The sequence below is a fragment of the Mytilus trossulus genome, chromosome 6, assembly GCF_036588685.1.
Source record: "Mytilus trossulus isolate FHL-02 chromosome 6, PNRI_Mtr1.1.1.hap1, whole genome shotgun sequence".
Classification (NCBI taxonomy): Eukaryota; Metazoa; Mollusca; class Bivalvia; order Mytilida; family Mytilidae; genus Mytilus; species Mytilus trossulus.
Window position 1 is genome coordinate 29,410,309 of NC_086378.1, and position 22,242 is coordinate 29,432,550.

At 32.2% G+C, this 22,242-nt stretch overlaps 1 protein-coding gene across 3 annotated transcripts; it reads right to left on the reverse strand.

Annotated features, from left to right (window-relative positions):
• Positions 1-6,215: 6,215 nt before the first annotated feature.
• Positions 6,216-22,160, reverse strand: LOC134721066 (phospholipid scramblase 3-like). 3 transcript variants are annotated; one of them, XM_063583777.1, is made up of 7 exons: positions 22,045-22,128; positions 16,273-16,432; positions 14,874-14,957; positions 11,402-11,603; positions 10,329-10,443; positions 9,836-9,932; positions 6,216-8,524 (listed from the first exon to the last, which is right to left on the reverse strand). In XM_063583777.1, the coding sequence occupies exons 2-7, from the start codon at positions 16,400-16,402 to the stop codon at positions 8,424-8,426; spliced, it is 729 nt and encodes a 242-aa protein (XP_063439847.1). In that variant the 5' UTR covers positions 16,403-16,432; positions 22,045-22,128; the 3' UTR covers positions 6,216-8,423. The 3 variants fall into 3 exon arrangements, with proteins under 3 accessions (XP_063439847.1, XP_063439848.1, XP_063439846.1); XM_063583778.1 differs by lacking the exon at positions 22,045-22,128 and adding an exon at positions 22,014-22,032; XM_063583776.1 differs by having other exon boundaries at positions 6,217-8,524; positions 22,062-22,160.
• Between the last annotated feature and the right edge of the window lie 82 nt (positions 22,161-22,242).

A 22,242-nucleotide genomic window follows, 5' to 3' on the forward strand; every position in this document is an offset into this window, starting at 1 on the left:
ACTGTCAGTTATAAAAGGCCCCGAAATGACAAATGTAAAACAATTCAAATAAGAAAACTAAGGGCCTAATTTATGACAAAACCAAGTGCTCTGCAGGGCACAGCTTTATACAACCCCAGAGGTTTAATCCTGAACAGTTGGGGCAAATTTGGTCACAATATTCAAGCTTGATTCTGTCTGAATTTGGATTGTAATCAAATTTTTGACATAATATAGGTTTTTGTCACAAAATTAATGTGGTCATGGATCTAACAAATCTATTGCAAAATACTGTGCATTTAAAGATTACTTCTTGAAACTTTTCAAAATTTGAAATTTGAAAAATTTTGAAAAAAAAGGAAACCCTTAAAAAAATGGTAAACAAAAAATCACCCCCCCCCCAACTTTTTGAAACCCTGTTGGTGCAATAAAAATCCTTAAACTCAATCCCATGCTTTCCATTGCAGAATGGAACCTTGTAGTACAATTTCAGAGAGATTTATACATTTAAACACAAGTTATTGTAATGATTGTCTGGAAACTAGAAACATGCTGCTTTTTGGCCCTTTTTATGTTCCACCTACAATAGCAGAGGGGCATTATGTTTTCAGGTCTGTGCGTCCATTCGTCTGTCAGTCCGTTCATTCGTCATACCGCTCGTTCGTCCGTCTGTCCCGCTTCAGGTTAAAGTTTTTGGTCAAGGTAGTTTTTGATGAAGCTGAAGTCAAATCAACTTGAAACTTAGTACATATGTTCCTTATAATATGATCTTTCTAATTTTAAAGCCAAATTAAATTTCTGACCCCAATTTCACGGTCCACTGAACATAGAAAATGAAAGTGTGAGTTTCAGGTTAAAGATTTTGGTCAAGGTAGTTTTTGATGAAGTTGAAGTCCAATCAATTTGAAACTTAGTACACATGTTCCCTATGATATGATCTTTCTAATTTTTATGTCTATTTATATTTTTTACCCATTTTCACGGTCCATTGAACATGGAAAATGATAGTGTGAGTGGGGCATCTGTGTACTTTGGACACATTCTTGTTTGGCCCCTAATTCCTACATAATTTGGGCAATTAACCCAAAACTTAATCTCAGCCTCCCCTTTGTTATATGGTACATTGTGGTATAATTTCAGAGAGATCCATACAATTACACATATGTTAGTGTCTTGAAACTAGAAAAATGCTTGTTTTGACCCATTTTTGGCCCTTTTAAATTCCTAAACTTTGGCCCTATAACCCCTAAAATGAATCCAAACTTTCTACTTGTGGTTTTAAACATTGGGGTATGATTTCAGAGCAATTGAAATACTTCTACACCAGTTATTATCCTAAAACTAGAAAAATGCTTGTTTTGGGCCCCTTATTCCTAATCAGTTGGGACCATCATCCCCAAAATTAATCCCAACCTTCCTTTTGTTGTATTGAACCTTCTGAAAAAATTTCATGATGATCTGTTCACTTAAACTAAAGTTATTATCCGCAAACCAATGTGTCTTCGGACGACGATGACGCAGACGACGACATCATACCATTATACGATCTCAAATTTTTTTTGGGGTCGTATAAAATGAAGGAAAAACAAACTAGAGGCTCTAAAGAGCCTGTGTTGCTCACCTTGGTCTATGTGAATATAAAACAAAGGTTGCAGATGGATTCATGACAAAATTGTAATTTGGTGATGGTGATGTGTTTATATATCTAAATTTAACTGAACATTCTAGCTGCTTACAATTATCTCTATCTATAATTAACTTGGCCCAGTAGTTTCAGAGGAGAAGATTTTTGTAAAAGATTAATTACTAAGATTTACGAAAAAATGGTTAAAACTTGACTATAAAGAGCAATAACTCCTAAAGGGGTCAACTGACAATTTCGGTCATGTTGACTTATTTATAGATCTCAGTTTGCCAACATTTATTGTATTTTAAAGTTTATCTCTATCTTTAATAATATTCAAGATAATAACCAGACACAGCAAAATTTCCTTAAAATTACCAGCTAAGGGGCAGCAACCCAACAACGGGTTGTCCAATTCATCTGAACATTTCAGGGCAGATAGATTTTGACCTGATAATCAATTTTACCTCATGTCAGATTTGCTTTAAATGCTTTGGGTTTTGAGCTATAAGCCAAAAACTGAATTTTACCCCTATGTTCTATTTTTAGCCAGGCAGCCATCTTGGTTGGTTGACCGGGTCACGCCACACATTTTTAAAACTACATACCCAAATGATGATTGTGGCCAAGTTTGGTTTAATTTGGCCAGGTAGTATAAGAGGAGAACATTTTTGTAAAAGATTACTAAGATTTACAAAAAATTATTAAAAAGTGACCATAAAGGGCAATAACTCCTAAAGGGTCAACTGACCATTACAGTCATGTTGATTTATTTGTAAACCTTACTTTGCTGAACATTAATGCTGTTTACAGTTTATCTCTATCTATAATAATATTCAAGATAATAACCAAAAACAGCAAAATTTCCTTAAAATTACCAATTCAGGGGCAGCAACCCAACAAAGGGTTGTCCGATTTTTCTGAAAATTTCAGGGCAGATATATCTTGACCTGATGAACAATTTTATCCATGTCAGATTTGCTTTAAATGCTTTGGTTATTGAGTTATAAACCAAAAACTGCATTTTACCCCTATGTTCTATTTTTAGCCATGGCGACCATCTTGGTTGGTTGGGCGGGTCATTAGACACAATTTTTAAACTAGGTACCCTAATAATGATTTTGGCAATGTTTGGTTAAATTTGGGCCAGCAGTTTCAGAGCAGAAGATATTTGTAAAAGTTAACGAAGACGGACGCCGGACGACGACGGACGCCGTAGCCAAGTGATGAGAAAACCTCACTTGGCCCTTTGGATCACACCTCAGCTTAATGCCTCTTCTGAACAGGTTCTCACTATGCATTGGCTACCATTACTACACAAAAGCATCCATAAAATATCATTTTATCTTGGCCTCTAGTAAGGGTTCCACTTCTAGACTTTCAGTGCTTTTAATGAGTTCCTTAACTACGATCAAACAATTTATCAAATCATTTAGATTTGTAATAAAACATGAATTTCGAAGAATTAACAAATTTTTGGAGTTTAAAAAAATCTCTGGATGTTTAAGATAAGTTATGTGCTTTTGATGGTCCTTTTTATTTGGTCGACAGTTCTTAACACTACAATTCCTCACTGTATATTTTCTCCTTGACAACATTCATGGAAGTTTCGTTAATAAAGTTAATGATAGATTGTATGTATTCATATTGTGCCCCTTTTATAGCAGAATTATTCCTATACTATTATGGATAACAGCTTATGTCAAAACTCAGTAAAGACCTGTCAAAATTCCATTCCATTGAAAAATTCAACAACATATACCCTCATCTTGATGATATTTTTCGTTCAGTAAGTAATCAAGAATTCTCTAATTACATAATAACATTGCCAAAATTTACCCACAAGAACTTACCTTAAATAAATCAAACATTAATAGCAATTAGTGTATAATCCTAGATTTAGACAATTCAGTTTAACAACTGAAATTCTATACACACATTCAATACAAAAGTGATGATTTTTCTTTCCCTATTGTTAATTTTCCTTTTTGTAGTGATGTTCCTCTGGCACTATCTTAGTGTTTATCTTACCGAAATGTTATGTTATGCCCATGTCTGTAGGGATGCTGTAGATTTCAATTAGCGCAATCTATGTTTTACTGGTAAATTTTAACGTCAGGGATTTCGTTAGAACAAATTATTAAAAACCTTTCCAAGTAAACTTATCAATCCCTGCCACATCCTGCTTTATGCCCCACCTTGGTACCTTTTTGGTCAAGGTTGTTTTTGATGAAGTTGAATTCTTATCAACTTGAAACTTAGTACACATGTTCCATATGAAATGATTTTTCTAACTTAAATGCCAAATTAGTTTTGGCCCCAATTTCACAGTCCCACTGAACATAGAAAATGATAGTGCCAGCTTCAGGTTTAAGTTTTTGGTCAAGTAGTTTTTAATGAATTTGGAATTCAATAAGCTTGAGACTTAGTACACCTCAGCCCTATGATATGGTATGATATGATTTAATGCCAAATTAAAGTTTTGATCCCAATATCAGTCAACTGGACATAGAAAATGATAGTGTGAGTGGGGCATCCATCTACTATGTACATATTCTTGTTGTTTAATTTTTTGTCAAGCCTTCGACTTTTGTCGAAAAAGCGAGACTAAGCGATCCAAATTCAGTCGTGGTCGGCGGCCATAAAAATTCACTCTGTGGTTAAAGTTTTTGAAATTTTAATAACTTTCTTAAACTATACTGGATTACTTCCAAACGTGGACAGAAGCTTGTTTATGATCATAAGATTGTTTCCTGAAGTTACTTTTGTAAATATAAAATTTCATTTTTTCCGTATTTTACTTATAAATGGACTTTTTGGATTTTCTGCAGGGATACTACATTCACTATGTGGTTAAAGTTTTTAAAATTCTAATAACTTTCTTAAACTATCCTTGGTTTGTACCAAACATGGACAGAAGCTTGTTTATGATCAAAAGATTATATACAGAAGTAAATTTTGTAAAAAAATAAATCGTTTTTTTTCCATATTTTACTTTTAAATGGACTTAGATTTTCTGCCAAGAAAAAACACATTCACTCTGTGGTTAAATTAAAAAAAAAAATAATGACTTTCTTATACTACTTTTAATTTGTACCAAACTTAGATAGAAGCTTGTTTATGATCAAAAGCTAGTACAATGTATTTAGAAGGAAATTTTGTTAATATTTTGTACCTGTGTATCTGTATTTTACTTATAAATGGACTTAGTTTTTCTTCCAGTTAACATTACATACAGTCTGCAGTTAAAGTTTTTAAACATTTATTAGATTCATAAACTATGCTGGATTTTTACCAAACTTGGACAGAAGCTTCTTACAATCAAAAGTTAGTATCTAGAAGAATATTTTTATTGGTTTTTTTCCTCATTTTTGTTGAGCCTGTGATTTTCAGCAAAAGTAGGCTAGACACTGGGTTCCGCAAAACCCTTACAAATTATTCTTTGTATTGATCTGCTGAGTTAAGCAGTTATCAACTGATTTTACTGTTCGTTCTTATGTTATGTTGTTACACCACTGTCCCAGGTAGCCCTCAAAACATTTTTAACACCACATTATTTATGTGCCTGTCCAATTGTTTGTTTTTCATAAACCGGTTCGTTTTAAATTAGGCTATTACTAATAATTAGTTTATCAATACACCTTATCGCTATTTGTCCGCCATTACTGGTTATCACACAGGTTCCCGTAAAATTTTGACGTCATAAAACAAAACATCTGACGCCACAATGGAAAAGTGATTGTTGTATGCGTCAAAAGGTCAAGCGGCCAGGTCGGACAGCCGAGTAGGGTAATAGCGATAAGGTGTATTGAATAGTTTCATTTTTATCAGGGCCTTATAAAGCTCATTATACTGTATTGGTTTTTCTCATAGTTTTATATTAATGAAATAATAATGAACATTATTATAATGCAACCACAACCTTCATGTCACATTGCTAACTTATAAAAGAACAACGCACACTTTTATGATACAGATCTTTTACTGTAAAATACAATAACAAAATTAATATATATTATAAAAAGAAGTAAATTTGTAATGCCATATAAAAAATGTATATCACAGAACATAAGGCTTAGTATAAAATCTGCTGTTTTATGTTGGGCTAATATGATATTGCTTAACCAAGCTAAACTAGAGGCTCTAAAGAGCCTGTGTCGCTCACCTTGGTCTATGTGAATATTAAACAAAGGACCCAGATGGATTCATGACAAAATTGTGTTTTTATGATGGTAATGTGTTTGTTAATCTTTCTTTACAGAACATTCTTGCTGCTTACAATTATTTCTATCTATATTGAACTTGGCCCAGTAGTTTCAGTGGAAAATGTTAGTAAAAATTTACAAATTTCATGAAAATTGTTAAAATTCACTATAAAGGGCAATAACTCCTAAAGGGGTCAACTGACCATTTTGGTCATGTTGATTTATTTGTAGATCTTACTTTGCTGAACATTATTGCTGTTTATACAGTTTATCTCTATCTATAATAATATTCAAGATAATAACCAAAAACAGCAAAATTTCCCTAAAATTACCAATTCAGGGGCAGCAACCCAACAACGGGTTGTCGGATTCATCTGAAAATTTCAGGACATTTAGATGTGCCTAGATAAACAATTTTACCACTTGTCAGATTTGCTCTAAAAGGTTTGGTTTTTGAGTTATAAGCAAAAAACTGCATTTTACCCCTATGTTCTATTTTTAGCCATGGCAGCCATCTTGGTTGGTTGGCTGGGTCACGCCACACAATTTTTTAAACTTAGTACCCCAATGATGATTGTGGCAAAGTTTGGTTTTATTTGGCCCCGCAGTTTCAGAGGAGAAGATTTTTTTAAAAGATTACTAAGATTAACGAAAAATGATTAAAAATTGACTATAAAGGGCAATAACTCCTAAAGGGGTCAACTGACCATTTTGGTTATGTTGACTTATTTGTAGATCTTACTTTGCTGAACATTATTGCTGTTTACAGTTTATCTCTATCTATAATAATATTCAAGATCATAAGTTAAAATGGACAAAATTTCCCTAAAATTACCAATTCAGGGGCAGCAACCCAACAACGGGTTGTCCGATTCATCTGAAAATTTCAGGGCAGATAGATGTTGACCTGATTAACAATTTTACCCCATGTCAGATTTGCTCTAAATGCTTTGGTTTTTGAGTTATAAGCCAAAAACTGCATTTTACCCCTGTGTTCTATTTTTAGCCAAAGCGGCCATCTTGGTTGGTTTGACGGGTCACGCCACACATTTTTGAAACTAGATACCCCAATGATGATTGTGTCCAAGTTTGATTAAATTTGGCCCAGTAGTTTTGGAGGAGAAGATTTTTGTAAAAGTTAACGACGAGGACGCCGGACGCCAAGTGATGAGAAAAGCTCACATGGCCCTTCGGGCCAGGTGAGCTAAAAACACATGTATAGCAAAAAGTTAATTATTACACCTACCTCTTGAATACAAACTACATAGTGCATTAAGGTAAATTATATAACCCTCATGTTTTCAGAAAGTAGCATTATTGTAATAAGTATACCAGCTGAGCCATATTATACAATACTTCAAATAACTATAACATACCATTTACTAAATTAAAAAAAAATGCTTTATATATGAATAACAGATGTGAGATATAGTCAATGAGGCACCAACAGAGCAATCAAAAAAAATCAAAAAAAAAACTAAAGGATAGTCTCTCAACACTTAAGGTGTTACCTAACACTACAGGGAGATAACTCTGCAATATCAGCTAAATGTTTTAATAACGTTGCCTTGTGAAGGCAATATGAAGCTTCACAATGATCAAAATTAGTGTTTGTCAAACTGCTATATAACCAGTGTAATTTTTCTGATTAATCGGTTGGTTCAAATTTTTTGAAATTCTTATGTTTTTGTCAAAGGGTCAAAGTAAATACTTTATCAAAATTTTAAGAAAATTAAACGAGCCAAATTAATTTGAGTTAAAGTGTTAGGTACCACCTAAATGCATGTAATGTTCAAAATTAAAAAAAGTTTTGAAATAAATTAACAGGTATCAAATTTTAGATCTATCATAAACACCAAATTCTATAATTGGAATTGCTGTTCTAAACCAATAGTTATTTTGTTCTGACTTGGGAGTCTTCACCTCAGGCTCAGGTACATGTAAATGCATTTTACCCTTGAAACCAGTCAATTATTATCTAGATAGTTATTTTTAGAAACAATCTTATTCAACTTTAGCCACATAATGCTGCTTTCACCTGTTAACATGAAAATGAGATGAGTGAAGGTGTTTTTATTTTCCCAAGACCTGCTTAAAGCTTCTCTGGATTAATTCAAAATGAAAGGAGACTCATTTCTTATGTATCAGTATTTTTAGATAATTCTATGAATTTCTATTTAAAACAAAATTTATACTGTTTTCTAAGTTTTGAGTAATGAGAATAATATGTAGGCTATTTTTACTTATTCTTAAAAGAAACAATGTGCCAAGAAAAAGTGTCGGCTAGATTTGTCTACATCACAAGTGCAAATCTACCTCTTTAGATGCAGATAATCACAACCTACCAGTCCAACTTTTCAGGAGTGACTGTTTAAAAAATTTCAGTGACCAGTCTCTATATATGGAAAGGTCATCGCATTGAATCCTGGTAAGGTCACAGTGACAACATCGTATATTCAAATAATTTTACATGCATAAAATTTTTTTTACAAAATATTTTAAATTTTATAAATAAATTATTGCATATAATGAACAAGCTGCTACATTTGTGCTAGTACAACCTATATATCAGATATTAGCTATTTTCAATATAAATGATGAGTAACATTTAATTATCAGCAACAAGTTCTTTGTTGTCTCTCAAAGTAATTATAGTCTATCAGGAAACTACTGCCTAAAATTATAATCTTATCCTGGACATGCAGATCTTTCAGAACTGAAAATATAAAATTATTATTCCAATGAAATAACAAATGAAACTGCCAGCTACTGGTCACTGATAATACCCCTGCCACAACTGAATAATTTTAATAGTGTAAAATAAGTACCGTTAACATTGTTAAATAAGCGGCAGGTATGTGTTTGGTAAAGAGGAAGTTGTTGAGTTATCAATTTGAAAACTCATCACACCGTATAGCTGACTATAAAAACCCTGAAACTAAATTTCAGAAATCCGCATGATGTAGTTCCTGAGAAAGATGTGAAGAAAAATATTCTTAGGACAGATTGACGGATGGATGGTTGGACTAATAGACAGAGATAAAACAGGATATCCTCATGTTTTTTAAAGCTTGAGTATAATTTAAGGAAGCTGGCTTGTCATGTTTTGGAGTTTTTGTCAGGATTTGGGAATCCTCTGGTTTGATCCATTTAAATGCCTTGAAAAAATTTGCCCGGTGACCCCCATTTTTCTTTTTGAAATTCTTTTACATGTATAATAATAAGCCATCTGTAAAAGTCTTATAAAATTTTAATTACTTTTTAACAGTTTTTGAGAACTTTAACTTGTCAATGATAAAGCTATGAAAAGTCAAGAGAGAATATTTTCCCACCAAAATTTCAATGGCTCCTATCTCGAAAACAAGCACGATGACCTATATATTTGTTTTGCTTTTTGGATTCCTTTATCAATTCCTTATCAATATAAGCTAGGGTTTTGAAAAGTTAATTACTTTGAAACCGAGAAGCGAGCTCCCTTAAGTGCAGGAGTATAATTACAATTCAGAAGATTATAAATCAAGTCATGTTAAAAAGACTTTAATTTATTTTTGCAGTAGGCTATAAACTTTTTTAGGGTAAAATTGGTTCAACTATAACTATGATCAAAGGAGCAACAATTTTAAATATTCATTTTGATATTTTAGAAGAGATACTAGATTTATACACAATTTATGTAATTTTCTTGACAAGTAAGGTAACATCAACACATCATTTTGTAACTTGAATATCTGAGATTATTTTCTTGGATGGAGAGTTGTCTTATTGGCACTCATACCGCATCTTCTTTTTCATAAATATGAGGAATTATTCTTAAGAGGTAAAGGAAGTTGCCTTTTTGTTGTTGGATTGCTGTTTATTTCATGTAAGTATAATACCCAAACATCTCATTCTAAAGAAAAATATCATAGAGATAAACACAGTCCTTTTTACTTGATATTTGTTATCAGGTTATTTTAACTTTTCACACATCTTACCATTGGGAATATTCTTTCTACTTTTCCCAAGAAATAGAATTACTAATACCTACATTTTATTGTGTATTCATTTTCCGTCCCACAGAAATCCTTACAGTTTCCAGAACAGTTCTTTGTTATTTCTGCCACTGGTTCCCCTCTCTCTGTTATCTTAAGAAACAATAATATAAATCGTAACTCATGTATAGTCTGAAATTTCAGGGTGCATTTATTGCTACTGTATTATTACAATGGAAAAATATGTGAGATTTTTTTTTGCTTTAAACAATGCTTCAAAATTTGAATATGTGTTTTTATTTTTGTAAACCTCCTGCCTCTCAATTTTTTTAATGATAAAAAGCATTGCAAAATTTTATAAACTAAATCATAAATACACCTTACAAATTAAGAAACCCCAAATTATAAAAAGTCTGTTCTAGCCGTGATCAATCAAAACCAAAAACAATACATATCCTTAGAATATTGAAATAGTTCCTAAGGACAAGACTTTGATATAAAATACCTCTATGAATATACATGTATATTAGAACACTGGCAATACCTCACCTGTATGGATACACTGGCACATAGTTTGCATAGAAAACAACTGAAACTAATTCTGAATAATATTCTGTCATCCTCACTAGTTATATAATAACCTGGACAGCAACAAAAACTTCGACTGAAAATAAATATTGTATATACATGTATGTACTGTAACAAAAATTTGACTGTAAAATAAAAACTGTACATGATGTTCTTATCTGTAAATTTACATTAAAGATTGTTTTAGATTTCTCAATTAATAAATTTCTTACAAAAGTATCTACACAAGCAGCTTTAGGTACCAAAAATACTAAAAAAGATTCTCCAAATTATAGCTAGTGCATAGCTATATGGACGATTATCTCCCTTGTAATTTTTAATTAAACTTAATATTTTAAAGGTGAATATTTACATTCTACTCTGACCCTTTCTTCTTGTACTGCAGGAAGTTTACTAAGTAAATCAAATTATTAAACAGTTGTTAGTTAATTTAAGTTCTTCACTTTTAAAATATATAAATAAGTCTTGTAATTGGTTTGAATTACCTCCCCTTCATATAAAAATATGGAAAATTCATTACTGGTCACACCATTTATTCAACCAGGCTTAAGAAATATGTAAGATAAGTTTTAGTGTAACAGTGTCATAATAATTATGTTGAAATTGCTAAAAAAAAAATATAGACAGTTCACATCATGATTTCTTAAACCAAAACCTATGATACAGGATATATAGAAGCATTCCCAAAGCAGTAACAATGTGCCCCTACTATCATAAGTATAAAACAAATTGAAAAATGAAAATTTCTAAAATATAAAATAATGTGATGATTGTGAGTCTTAATATATTTTTCAATAATTATGACTTCTAAGATTACCAATAAACTGAGAGCTTTTACATCATATGAAATCTTATTAGAAGAATTACAAGATCAAAGAAATTCAGAATACATGAGATGTCAGTTTGGGATAAAACAATTATAAAATATTTGAAAGAATTTTCATCTATAGAATCATATATGGAAACAGTTTGGTGTAATGTAGATTTATTTCATTTTCATCTTCAAGAATTTTGTCATTTAATTCAGAACTTACTCTTCACTTATTGTAGCTATATGTGTCCCTGGAGGACTTTCTATATTTAATTCCTGTATACAACAACACCACCACCAACATACACCACATGGACAACGTAGAGGGCGCTGTAGTCGAAGTACTTCCTGTTGATCTGCATTACTTAGTTTCATTACAAAGCCTCTGTTTGCACCAAGACACTGTCTTGCATAGCATTCTGAAACTAACAATTTAGTATCTGTTAATGAAGGTTTTTTTATGGCCCTGCAATTAAGGTAGCACTCCACAGTAAGGTGTGTAGTTTTGCATTTTGGTCCAGTTAGATTTTTCAAAGATGAAAGCTACTGTGGGATAAAATTCATTTTTGGATAGCTGAGGATTAAAATAGTCTATCTATTAGGTTTATATGAACATTAATATTACGGTATGTAATGTATTTAATATAGGCTGTTTTCTGTATGACAGTCTGTATTTGCATATCCATACCATACCTTGTAATGTTTTTTTCCAACTTTTTGTTGCACAAATTTTGTGATTAAATTTTACGAAAAAATGAGGCAAAAGACACCCATTTTTGATTTGATCATTAAAAAGATCAATGTCAACAGTTTGTAACCAGATGCTCCGCAGGGCGTAGCTTTATACGACTGCAGAGGTTGAACCCTGAATGGTTGGGGCAATTATGGACACAACCTTCAAGCTGGATTCAGCTCTAAATTTGGATTGAGATTAAATAGTTGACACAGCATAGGTTTCTGACACAGAATGAATGTGTTCTGATGAACTTAAAATTTTTGTTTTCTCTTACAGCAATTCACTATGCTGTTGAATATTAATCCTCTCAAAAAAATGTTTGAAGAAATTTTCTTTTTATTTATGAAATTTCAAATGAGAAAATTGAACCCAATTTTTTTAATCACATCCCCTTTCCCTTATTCCAAAACTAATCTCAACTAAAATTTCTAATGGAGTTTGCAACAATAACTACTCATTTAAATACATCATAAAATATTAAGATGTAAAAAAACTGCTTGTTATCACTGAATGGTAAAGATTATTTTAATTTATCAGTTGGTAGTAAAAAGTGAATATACATTGTATATTGTATATAACAAAGATTTAAGTTGATTCTGGACAAAGAAAGATAACTCCAATTAAAAAAAATTCTTGCAATTGCACAATATTGTGCAATTAGATATTTCTTGCTTACTATTCTGGACAAAGAAAGATAACTCTAATTAAAAAAAAAATTGCTATTTCACAATATTGTGCAATTAGATATTTCTTGACATTGCGCAATACTGTGCAATTGAAAAGACTTGCTATTGCGCAATACTTAATATAATAATTTTAGATCCTGATTTGGACCAACTTGAAAACTGGGCCCATAATCAAAAATCTAAGTACATGTTTGGATTCAGCATATCAAAGAACCCCAAGATTTCAATTTTTTTTAAAATCAAACTAAGTTTAATTTTGGACCCTTTGGACTTTAATGTAGACCAATTTGAAAACAGGACCAAAAATGAAGAATCTACATACACAGTTAGATTTGGCATATCAAAGAACCCCATTTATTCAATTTTTGATGAAATCAAACAAAGTTTAATTTTGGACCCCGATTTGGACCAACTTGAAAACTGGGCCAATTATCAAGAATCTAAGTACATTTTTAGATTCAGCATATCAAAGAACCCAACCCAATCATTTTTTGTCAAATTCAAACTAAGTTTAATTTTGGACCCTTTGGACCTTAATGTAGACCAATTTGAAAACGGGACCAAAAATTAAGAATCTACATACACAGTTAGATTTGGCATATCAAAGAACCCCAATTATTCAATTTTGATGAAATCAAACAAAGTTTAATTTTGGACCCTTTATGCCCCTTATTCTGTTGGGACCAAAACTCCCAAAATCAATACCAACCTTCCTTTTATGGTCATAAACCTTGTGTTTAAATTTCATAGATTTCTATTTACTTATACTAACGTTATGGTGCGAAAACCAAGAAAAATGCTTATTTGGGTCCCTTTTTGGCCCCTAATTCCTAAACTGTTGGGACCTAAACTCCCAAAATCAATACCAACCTTCCTTTTATGGTCATAAACCTTGTGTTTAAATTTCATAGATTTCTATTTACTTAAACTAAAGTTATTGTGCAAAAAAAAAAGAATAATGCTTATTTGGGCCCTTTTTTGGCCCCTAATTCCTAAACTGATCAAACCAAAACTCCCAAAATCAATCCCAACCTTTCTTTTGTGGTCATAAACCTTTTGTCAAAATTTCATAGATTACTATTAACTTAAACTAAAGTTATAGTGCGAAAACCAAGAAAATGCTTATTTTGGCCGTTTTTGGCCCCTAATTCCTAAAATGTTGGGACCAAAACTCCCAAAATCAATACCAACCTTCATTTTGTGGTCATAAACCTTGTGTTAAAATTTCAAAGATTTCTATTCACTTTTACTAAAGTTAGAGTGCGAAAACTAAAAGTATTCGGACGACGACGACGCCAACGTGATTGCAATATACAACGAAATTTTTTTCAAATTTTGCGGTCGTATAAAAAGGTATCACTCATGGGCATTGAAATACTAGTTTGATCCAAATTTTGGGGGAATATGTGACAGTTTCACCCCTCTTTTTGCAATATTTTATGGTAAAAAATGCAGATTGTTGCCATGGATACACATTAAATAATTATATTTCACCCTTTTAATTTTTGAAAATCAAATCTATGGAAAATACTGATTACATACATATGCACATGTATAACACAAACAGTTAGGTTAATGTATTAGAAATCCAGGAATAGAGATGATTAAACATTTTGTGGTTCATACATAATTTTATTTTCTAACTGTGCAGTGCTACCTAAGTTGTTTGGGCCATATAGTTTTACCCTGGTCCATCATTGATTCATTCTGTCGTTCAATCATCCTCTTATTCTGTCATTTTTTCATTCCGCAACAAACCATTATACACAAGTTTTACCTTGATGTCTTCAGATGTTAGACTGATTTTTGGTATGTGAGTTAATCATGATGTGTTACAGATCATCTAAAAATTTCTCTCTGCTCTGCTGATTTTTTTACGTAAAATACCGGTTTTGGACTTTGAAAACTATTGAAAATCACAGTTTTACTGACTTTTTTCAAAATGCCTTCAGATTTTGTGCTGGTTTTTTTATATGTGAGTCTACTTTGATGAGTTATATTCATGTTTCGTTCATTGCTGATTTTCGTGTTCTTCAGCATATCTTGTTACATCTGCAGTACATCTACTTCCTGTTTGCTGAAAGTTTGAAATTTAACTTCTCATTGATCAAGAAAATGTTTCATTAAACTAGTATATTATGTTGTTGAAATTGCTGATTTTTTATTTTTTTTAGACAGCTATAAACAATGATAAAAGGCCCAAATAATGACAAATGTAAAACAATTCAAACAAGAAAAATAAAACCATGAATAGACTGTCATTGCATAATTACCTTCTTGTGCATATAAAAAATGTTCTTCTTCCTTGGTCCCATCATAAAGACTGTATCTGGCTGGTCTCTGCCAACAACAGAATACTGAAATAGATATAAGCTTCATTCACACATCAAAATTAAGCTATAAATATCTCAGGATCAAAATTAGCTACCTAATTAAACACTAATTGATGGGTATTCATGTCAACAAAGAATAAAAGAGACCTGGTTACCCATGTTTTACACCTACATGTGTATTAGAAATATTCATAGTAATCTTTATACTAAAACTAACAAACAGGAGGACTTTTTCATTCATATTGCTCAGCATAATATCAATTGAATTATAATATGTTGTTACTATACATGTATATGTTTGTGTGTTTCTTTTTGATTTTATTCTAATTATTTTTTTGTACATAAATTATGCTGTTAGTTTTCTTGCTTTAAGGGGGCTCGCGGGTCTAAATCATTTTTTTTATTTAATATAAGATTTTGCTAATTTTTTTCTATAAATGAACTTTATCTTATACCTAATGGAAACATAAAATAAAAAAGAGGGGTCACCGATCATTTACGCTCACAATCTGCCTTCGAAATAAAGACACATTTTTGTAAAGGTACTTTTTTTCTGTTGAACTAATAGGAGAAAAAAAGGTAATATCGAAATAAAAAAATAACCTTATTACAGAAATCGCTTAAATTTTACAATTATTTAGTTTATGTATAGCTTATTTGAAAACAATAATAAAAAATATAGGTCACCCATGAGTAAAAAAAGATATTTCAATTTAAATGCCAAAAAATAGCTTTTTTGCACCAAAGGGAGATAATTTCGAGCTTTTTCAATGATATCTACATTTCAAAAGTCAGCTGGGGCCAACACAAATTGATTTTTTGGAATGATTTTTATGCCATATGATAAAGTAAAAACTACTCAATGTAATTTATAAAATTTGTAATGAAAATTAAATGTTTAATTTTTTTCTGAAAATCTTATACCCGCGAACCTCCTTAATTGTTTTACATTTGCCATTTCAGAGCCTTTTCAAGCTGACTGGGGTATTATGGGCTTTGCTCATTGTTGAAGGCAATACAGTTGTTATTTTTTGTGTCATTTGGTCTCCTGTTCAGTTGAGAGTTGTCTCATTGGCAATCATACCACATCCTCTTTTCATTATTTGCTTCTTTTCTTTTCGTTAATTGCACAAAATATTTTTTCTATTTATTTTTTGAAGAGTATGAACTAGCCAGTTCAACTTGCAATAATATTTTTCAATATATAATTAGCATGCTGATTTATTTAGAAACACAGAAGATGTGGTCATGCTGAGCTATAAAGGTAACTTTAAGAAGTGTTGGTTTATTTTTACAAGATTTCAGTTTATGATCATACCTGTTATCATTGTTTCCTTACCTTCTGTTGAATCAAGATGTTGATGTATTTTGATCTCAGTAATATTCTGTAGTTCCTTCAGTCCAGGGGGAAGTTCTGTTATGGGAGGAAGTTGTTTTTCATCGCCTGGCTGTGTGGTTACAGCAGTCATGTTGATTTTGGTATCATTGATTTAATTACCCTGTCAGAAATAAAAAAATAGAGCATTTCAATACAATAACAACAACAACAACAACAATTCTTTATATTAAGAGGGTTACACAGTTGGGTGCATTACATTTGCGCGCAAAAATCATTACGTTTGAACGCAGCTTTTGATTACATTTGCGCGCATTTTTTTGACAGGTAAACTCAGGTAAAATACAGGTAATATTTACTTATTTATTTATTATCATCATAAAGCAGGAAAAAAGAGATAAAACGGCATATTTTTTTTCGATCTTCAGATTCAATTCAACAAGTCAAAGGTGTATGCAAAATGTAAAGAAAATCTGTGACATGGCCAATTTATTGTAATTTGACCTTAAGGTAAAATTATGAAAAATATATAATTTGAATTAACAAACTATTTTTAAATTAAATAATTGATAGTCATATCCGTTATGAAAATACAAAAAAAAAATTTTTTTGTATTGTGTTTAATGGCAAAAAAACTACAAATAACCATAGTAAGTTTTTAAGTCCATAGTACATCAGCAAAATCGAGACAATTACATAAAGTTGATATTTTGTATAATATAAATAATAATAATGTAAAAAAAGAAAGGAAAATATAAACCTGAGGTAGCATGGATTGGGTAGATATTTTTGTACGTATACTGGTATAGTTTACTTGTAAAGTCATTCTATTAGTTACAAAAAAATATAGTGATTTATAGTTTAATTTGATTTTTATTTATATTTTTACCTGAGATTACCTGAAATATGAATGCGCGCAAATGTAATCAAAAGCTGCGCGCAAACGTAAAACATTTTAATCCCCAAATGCGCGCAAACGTAGTGAGCCCACACAGTTAGCTATATAACTAATCTTCCCTGAGGCTCTCATCATGACATTCTGTCTTAACCAATGTCTGCATAAAACTGGAAACATGTAATAAAGGACATACGGTGAAGTTGTGAATATTACCTAACATCTGTCTTATCTGAAAAGAATTTTCCATCCTGGTTAGGTTTAGGAAAAGGTCAAAGAACTTATTTATTCTTATCATTTCTATTCAATCATTCAGCATGTTCAGAACAGTTTGAAAATGAATTTTTATCTAAACACTTCTGAATCAATATTAAAATATTTTACATATATATATTATTAAACATCATCATGACTGTCATGTGACTGTCAGAAAAATAAAAGTGGGCTGGCTTGTTAAGATATAGTTATTTTTAAGGATTTGTATAATATTCTAAACATGTACCGGTATGCAAATCCTTGGTTATTTAACTTATTTTGGAGATAAAAACTATTGAAAACAAATATGTTTAGTCTTCTTGATATCTGAGTGACTAATGTTAATTTCTATGTAATTTAGTTCCACAGTTGACCAAATTTAAAACTGTTAATGGCGACACATCATATGGACAGTATAGAAATATGGTTGCCCAATCTCAAAAGCTCTCTATTTACAAAATTGCTGCTCCACATGTCAGATGATGGTTCAAGTGTCAAAGACAAAGGTTTCTAAACAACAATTATGTCTAATCTATTTATAAGAATTTAAAAGTTAACACATCCTGTTCTTCAGCATTTTACAGTGAACAACTTAAAAAAATGGGGGAAATAGTAGATTCAACTGTATTAGTATGTGTGTACTAATAAATGCTTTCGATATCAGAAGAACTCCTGGAAAGCTGCAAGTGTATAGAGGCATCCATGTACACTCCCTATCGGGTTTAATAGAGATGTGTCACTAACCTATAATTATGACAATATTTTTACCAATCCCCCCAAACACAAAGGGAGTGCTAGGACACTGTTATTATGGTGGAGGAAGCTAAAGTACTCAGAGAAAACCACTGGGCCATTAGAAGGAAACAGACAAACCGGGGAGATATTAGAAGATTCATCTCCAGGTCAACATGGTCAAAGAAGGGGACAACTTTGACCAGCTGACGCCCCTAAAGTACCCATTCTAGTTTAAACTCCAGTCTGAATACCAGAAAAGTGGTTGGGAGGGTGAAAATCACCCTTGTGATGAACCAACATTTCTAGAACCCAGAGTCAGAATCCAACTCGGAACATTCAGCACTGTAGTCAATGGTCTTAACTACACCATGAACCAGAGACGGATAATGGGGTCCATTCGCCCATAGAGTCCGTTCGCCCGTAGAGTCCGTTCGCCCATAGAGTCTGTTCACCCTACTAAAAATATATTAATATTCAGGTCACAGAAGTTGGATAAATTTATTCAGATATTTATATGCTATCATCTTAAAATTTATGAAAACATATGGAAATATTCAAAAGTTGATGGCTTTTTTAGAATCTCACTGATTGTTGTGATACTTGCCTTTTGATGGATTTATAATGAAAACAAACATTTTGTTTCAATAAACTATTCAGTTTGGAAATAATAAAAACAAAGATGTATGAACTGTAATTTGTTAAAAGGATTTACAAGTTCATTTATCATTATACTCTGAGACTAGTCTCAGTTAGACCAGAGACATATATACACATGTGTATATGTCTCTGGTTATACTGCATACATTCATGATTGACTGAATACGATTATTTTGTTAACACATATCAATAACAAGATTGTGTCCTAAGTACACAGCTACCCCATTCGCACTATCATTTTCCATGAACAATGGACCGTGAAATTGGGTAAAAAATCTAGTTTGGCATTAAAATTAGAAAGATCATACCATATGAAACATGTGTACTAATTTTCAAGTTGTTTGGTCTTCAACTTCACCAATCAAAGTGATGGAAATCACTCATGGAAAGATTAGAAGAGTAGTTTGAATTATTTCATATTAAGGTATGGTGGGGGGAAATTGAACATTAATAAAGCACTATTGCTGAAAATTACATTAACAGCAGGTCTTTAGAAGGAAACATGCTTTTCTAGTATGAGGATTAAATGAGCTCACATTAAATAATATGGGTCTCTTAATTTGCACAATTTTATCTAAACTGTAGTTTATATCTTATTGTAACTAGATACCATTGAGATGGGAGCCATCTCTGTGGGCCCTGCTGTCAATAAGTTGAATGGATAATCTGATATGAAGCATTATTTGAAGTAATTACATAGTCTTATGTGTGATTTTATTCTAAGAGCGGACACAATTTGTCAAGAACAAGGAACAGGTGAACAGACCGACAGACTGACCTTTGACCTAGGATGCATACATTATGACACATTCTCTGGTGTTGGTTAATATATATGTTAAGTTGAAAATGTTTGTCAGGTATAAAGTATGAAATAATAACAGCTGTCCTCTCAAAATATAGTGTGGATCCAAATCATGACACACCCTCTGGTGTTGGTTAAAATGGATGTCAAGTATAATATTTGAAATCATAACAGTTCTCAAGATATAGAGTAAACACGATCTTCACCACAGGACACGGGGTTGTCAACTGAAAGCAAAGTTTTTTTACCTTGACCTTTGACCTACAAATGTAGGAAGTTGTACATACATCATGACACACCCTCTGGTGGTGGTTAAAATGGATGTCAAGTATAAACTTTGAAATCATAACGGTTATCTAGATATGGAATGGACACGATTTTCACCACAGGACACAGGGTTGTCAACTGAAACCAAAGTTTTTGACCTTGACCTTTGACCTAGGAAGTTGTACATACATCATGACACACCCTCTGGTGTTGGTTAAAATGGATGTCAAGGATAAACTTTGAAATCATTACGGTTACCTACAATGTAGATATGGAGCGGACACTATCTTTACCACAGGACACAGGGTTGTCAACTGAAACCAAAGTTTTTGACCTTGACCTTTGACCTAGGAAGTTGTACATACATCATGACACACCCTCTGGTGTTACACCAGACCGTGTTGGTTAACATGGATGTCAAGTATAAACTTTGAAATCATAACGGTTCTCAAGATATAGAGCCGACACGATCTTCACCACAGGACACAGGGTTGTCAACTGAAACCAAAGTTTTTTTACCTTGACCTTTGACCTAGGAAGTTGTACAAACATCATGACACGCCCTCTGGTGGTGGTTAATAAACATTTAAAGCATAAAGTATGAAATCATAATGGTTCTCTAGATATGGAGCGTACACAAAGTTAAAGTGTTACGGACAGACTGATCACTATAGGGCGACCTGCCTGAAGGCGGGCCCTAATAATGTCATGAATGTTGCATGTTATGCACATGTTTAAAAAAAACAAAAAAAACTGCAAATAAAAAAAATCTTCTAATAAATGTTATCAACTATCCTTGTACAATGTTGTAAGACATAAAATCTAGACCAACAGCTAAAAACCTTAAAGTGTCAACAAAAATAATCTAAAAATGTTGTTTTGTGGCATTTTGTAAGTCGAAACAAAGGTTATATGACATTGAAGATTAAAAGTTGCAAGAGTGACTTTAGATCAATTTTAAAGTGTTTTTCAATACACATGATACAGGGCATGAAAAAAGATGAAAATCAGGGTGAACAGACCCTGGGGGAACAGGTACTAGGCGGAATGAATCCGGGTCCTTTCGCGCCCAATCATGTTCGCGCCCACTCACGTTCGCCCCCTACATGTTCACACTCTACTCGTTCGCGCCCAAAAATACTATGAATTATGCAAATCGTACATTGTATCTTCATATCTTTTTTTTGTAAAATATAATAATGATCGAATCAAAATTGGTTTTATGTTTAATAATTGTAAATGAGTTTTTGAAAGTGTTTTGCTATCATTGAAATATTTAGCCATCATATTGTCATACTTGTTCAATCACACATCATGAGATCAAAGGAGACAAGCTGTTAAAAACAATTATATTTCATGTTTTTAATTTTAAATCTTCAAAGTTTTCGTCATAACAAGCTTGATATATACAGGTATTTACATCAAAGCAAGTTAAAAGATCTTAAAAGACTTAAAAAAAAAAAATTATATGATAATTCCTCAAATTTCGTTTAAGAAAATAAAATTATTTGGTATGTATACATATAAAAAGTTTCTGATATTTTAACTAATTTCGTCCTCCCTATTTCTTATACAAATCGGGCGGGAACGTGAAAGGTGCGATGGACTTCAGGGGCGAACGTGAAGGGTGGGTCTCATTGGGGTCTAAGCGTGACACGGGATTGACGAATTTTTGTACGCAGGACACGTGAAATTCAAATTATTGTGTCGTGAAAACGAGAAATGAGGTCTTGCGGGACACGGTAAATGACAAAAAATAGGAATTGCTTACGTACTTAGTGTAAGCGGGATACAGGAATCTGATAAAACAGTAAGCGGGGTCCGGGATCAGAACCCCCAAATGACACCCCCTGTAGGGTGCAAAAGTATATTGGGTGCGAATGGACCTGATACCGAGGAAACATGAATCAGGGCGAATGGACCCGGATTCACCAGGGACTTATTAACCGATAGTATATAGAAACTTTCTTTACAGAAGTTAGTGTAGAACCAACACGTATAAAAAGTTGAAATTTGTGTAGTTAAATGATTTCTTGTATTATATAGTTCAATCGAATAGTTGTATTGAAGTTATAAATTCAGCTGTTTAGTGAAACTATGAGGCTATAATTTTGAAATATTTTTATGTGACACCTTCTGTCAAGGACGTATAACTAACACGAACATAGTTAGATAAATTACATTAGGGCAAGCTGACCAAGGTATCGTAACCAATGTGGTTTTCTCTTGTTTACATGTTCACGGGAAATTGACTTTTGTGTTGAATGTGCTAAAAACTTTACTTGTCAGTCCCGATCCTTCAATTTCATCATCCTATTCGATAAAAACGTACATCATTTATTGAGAAAAAACATCCATATAT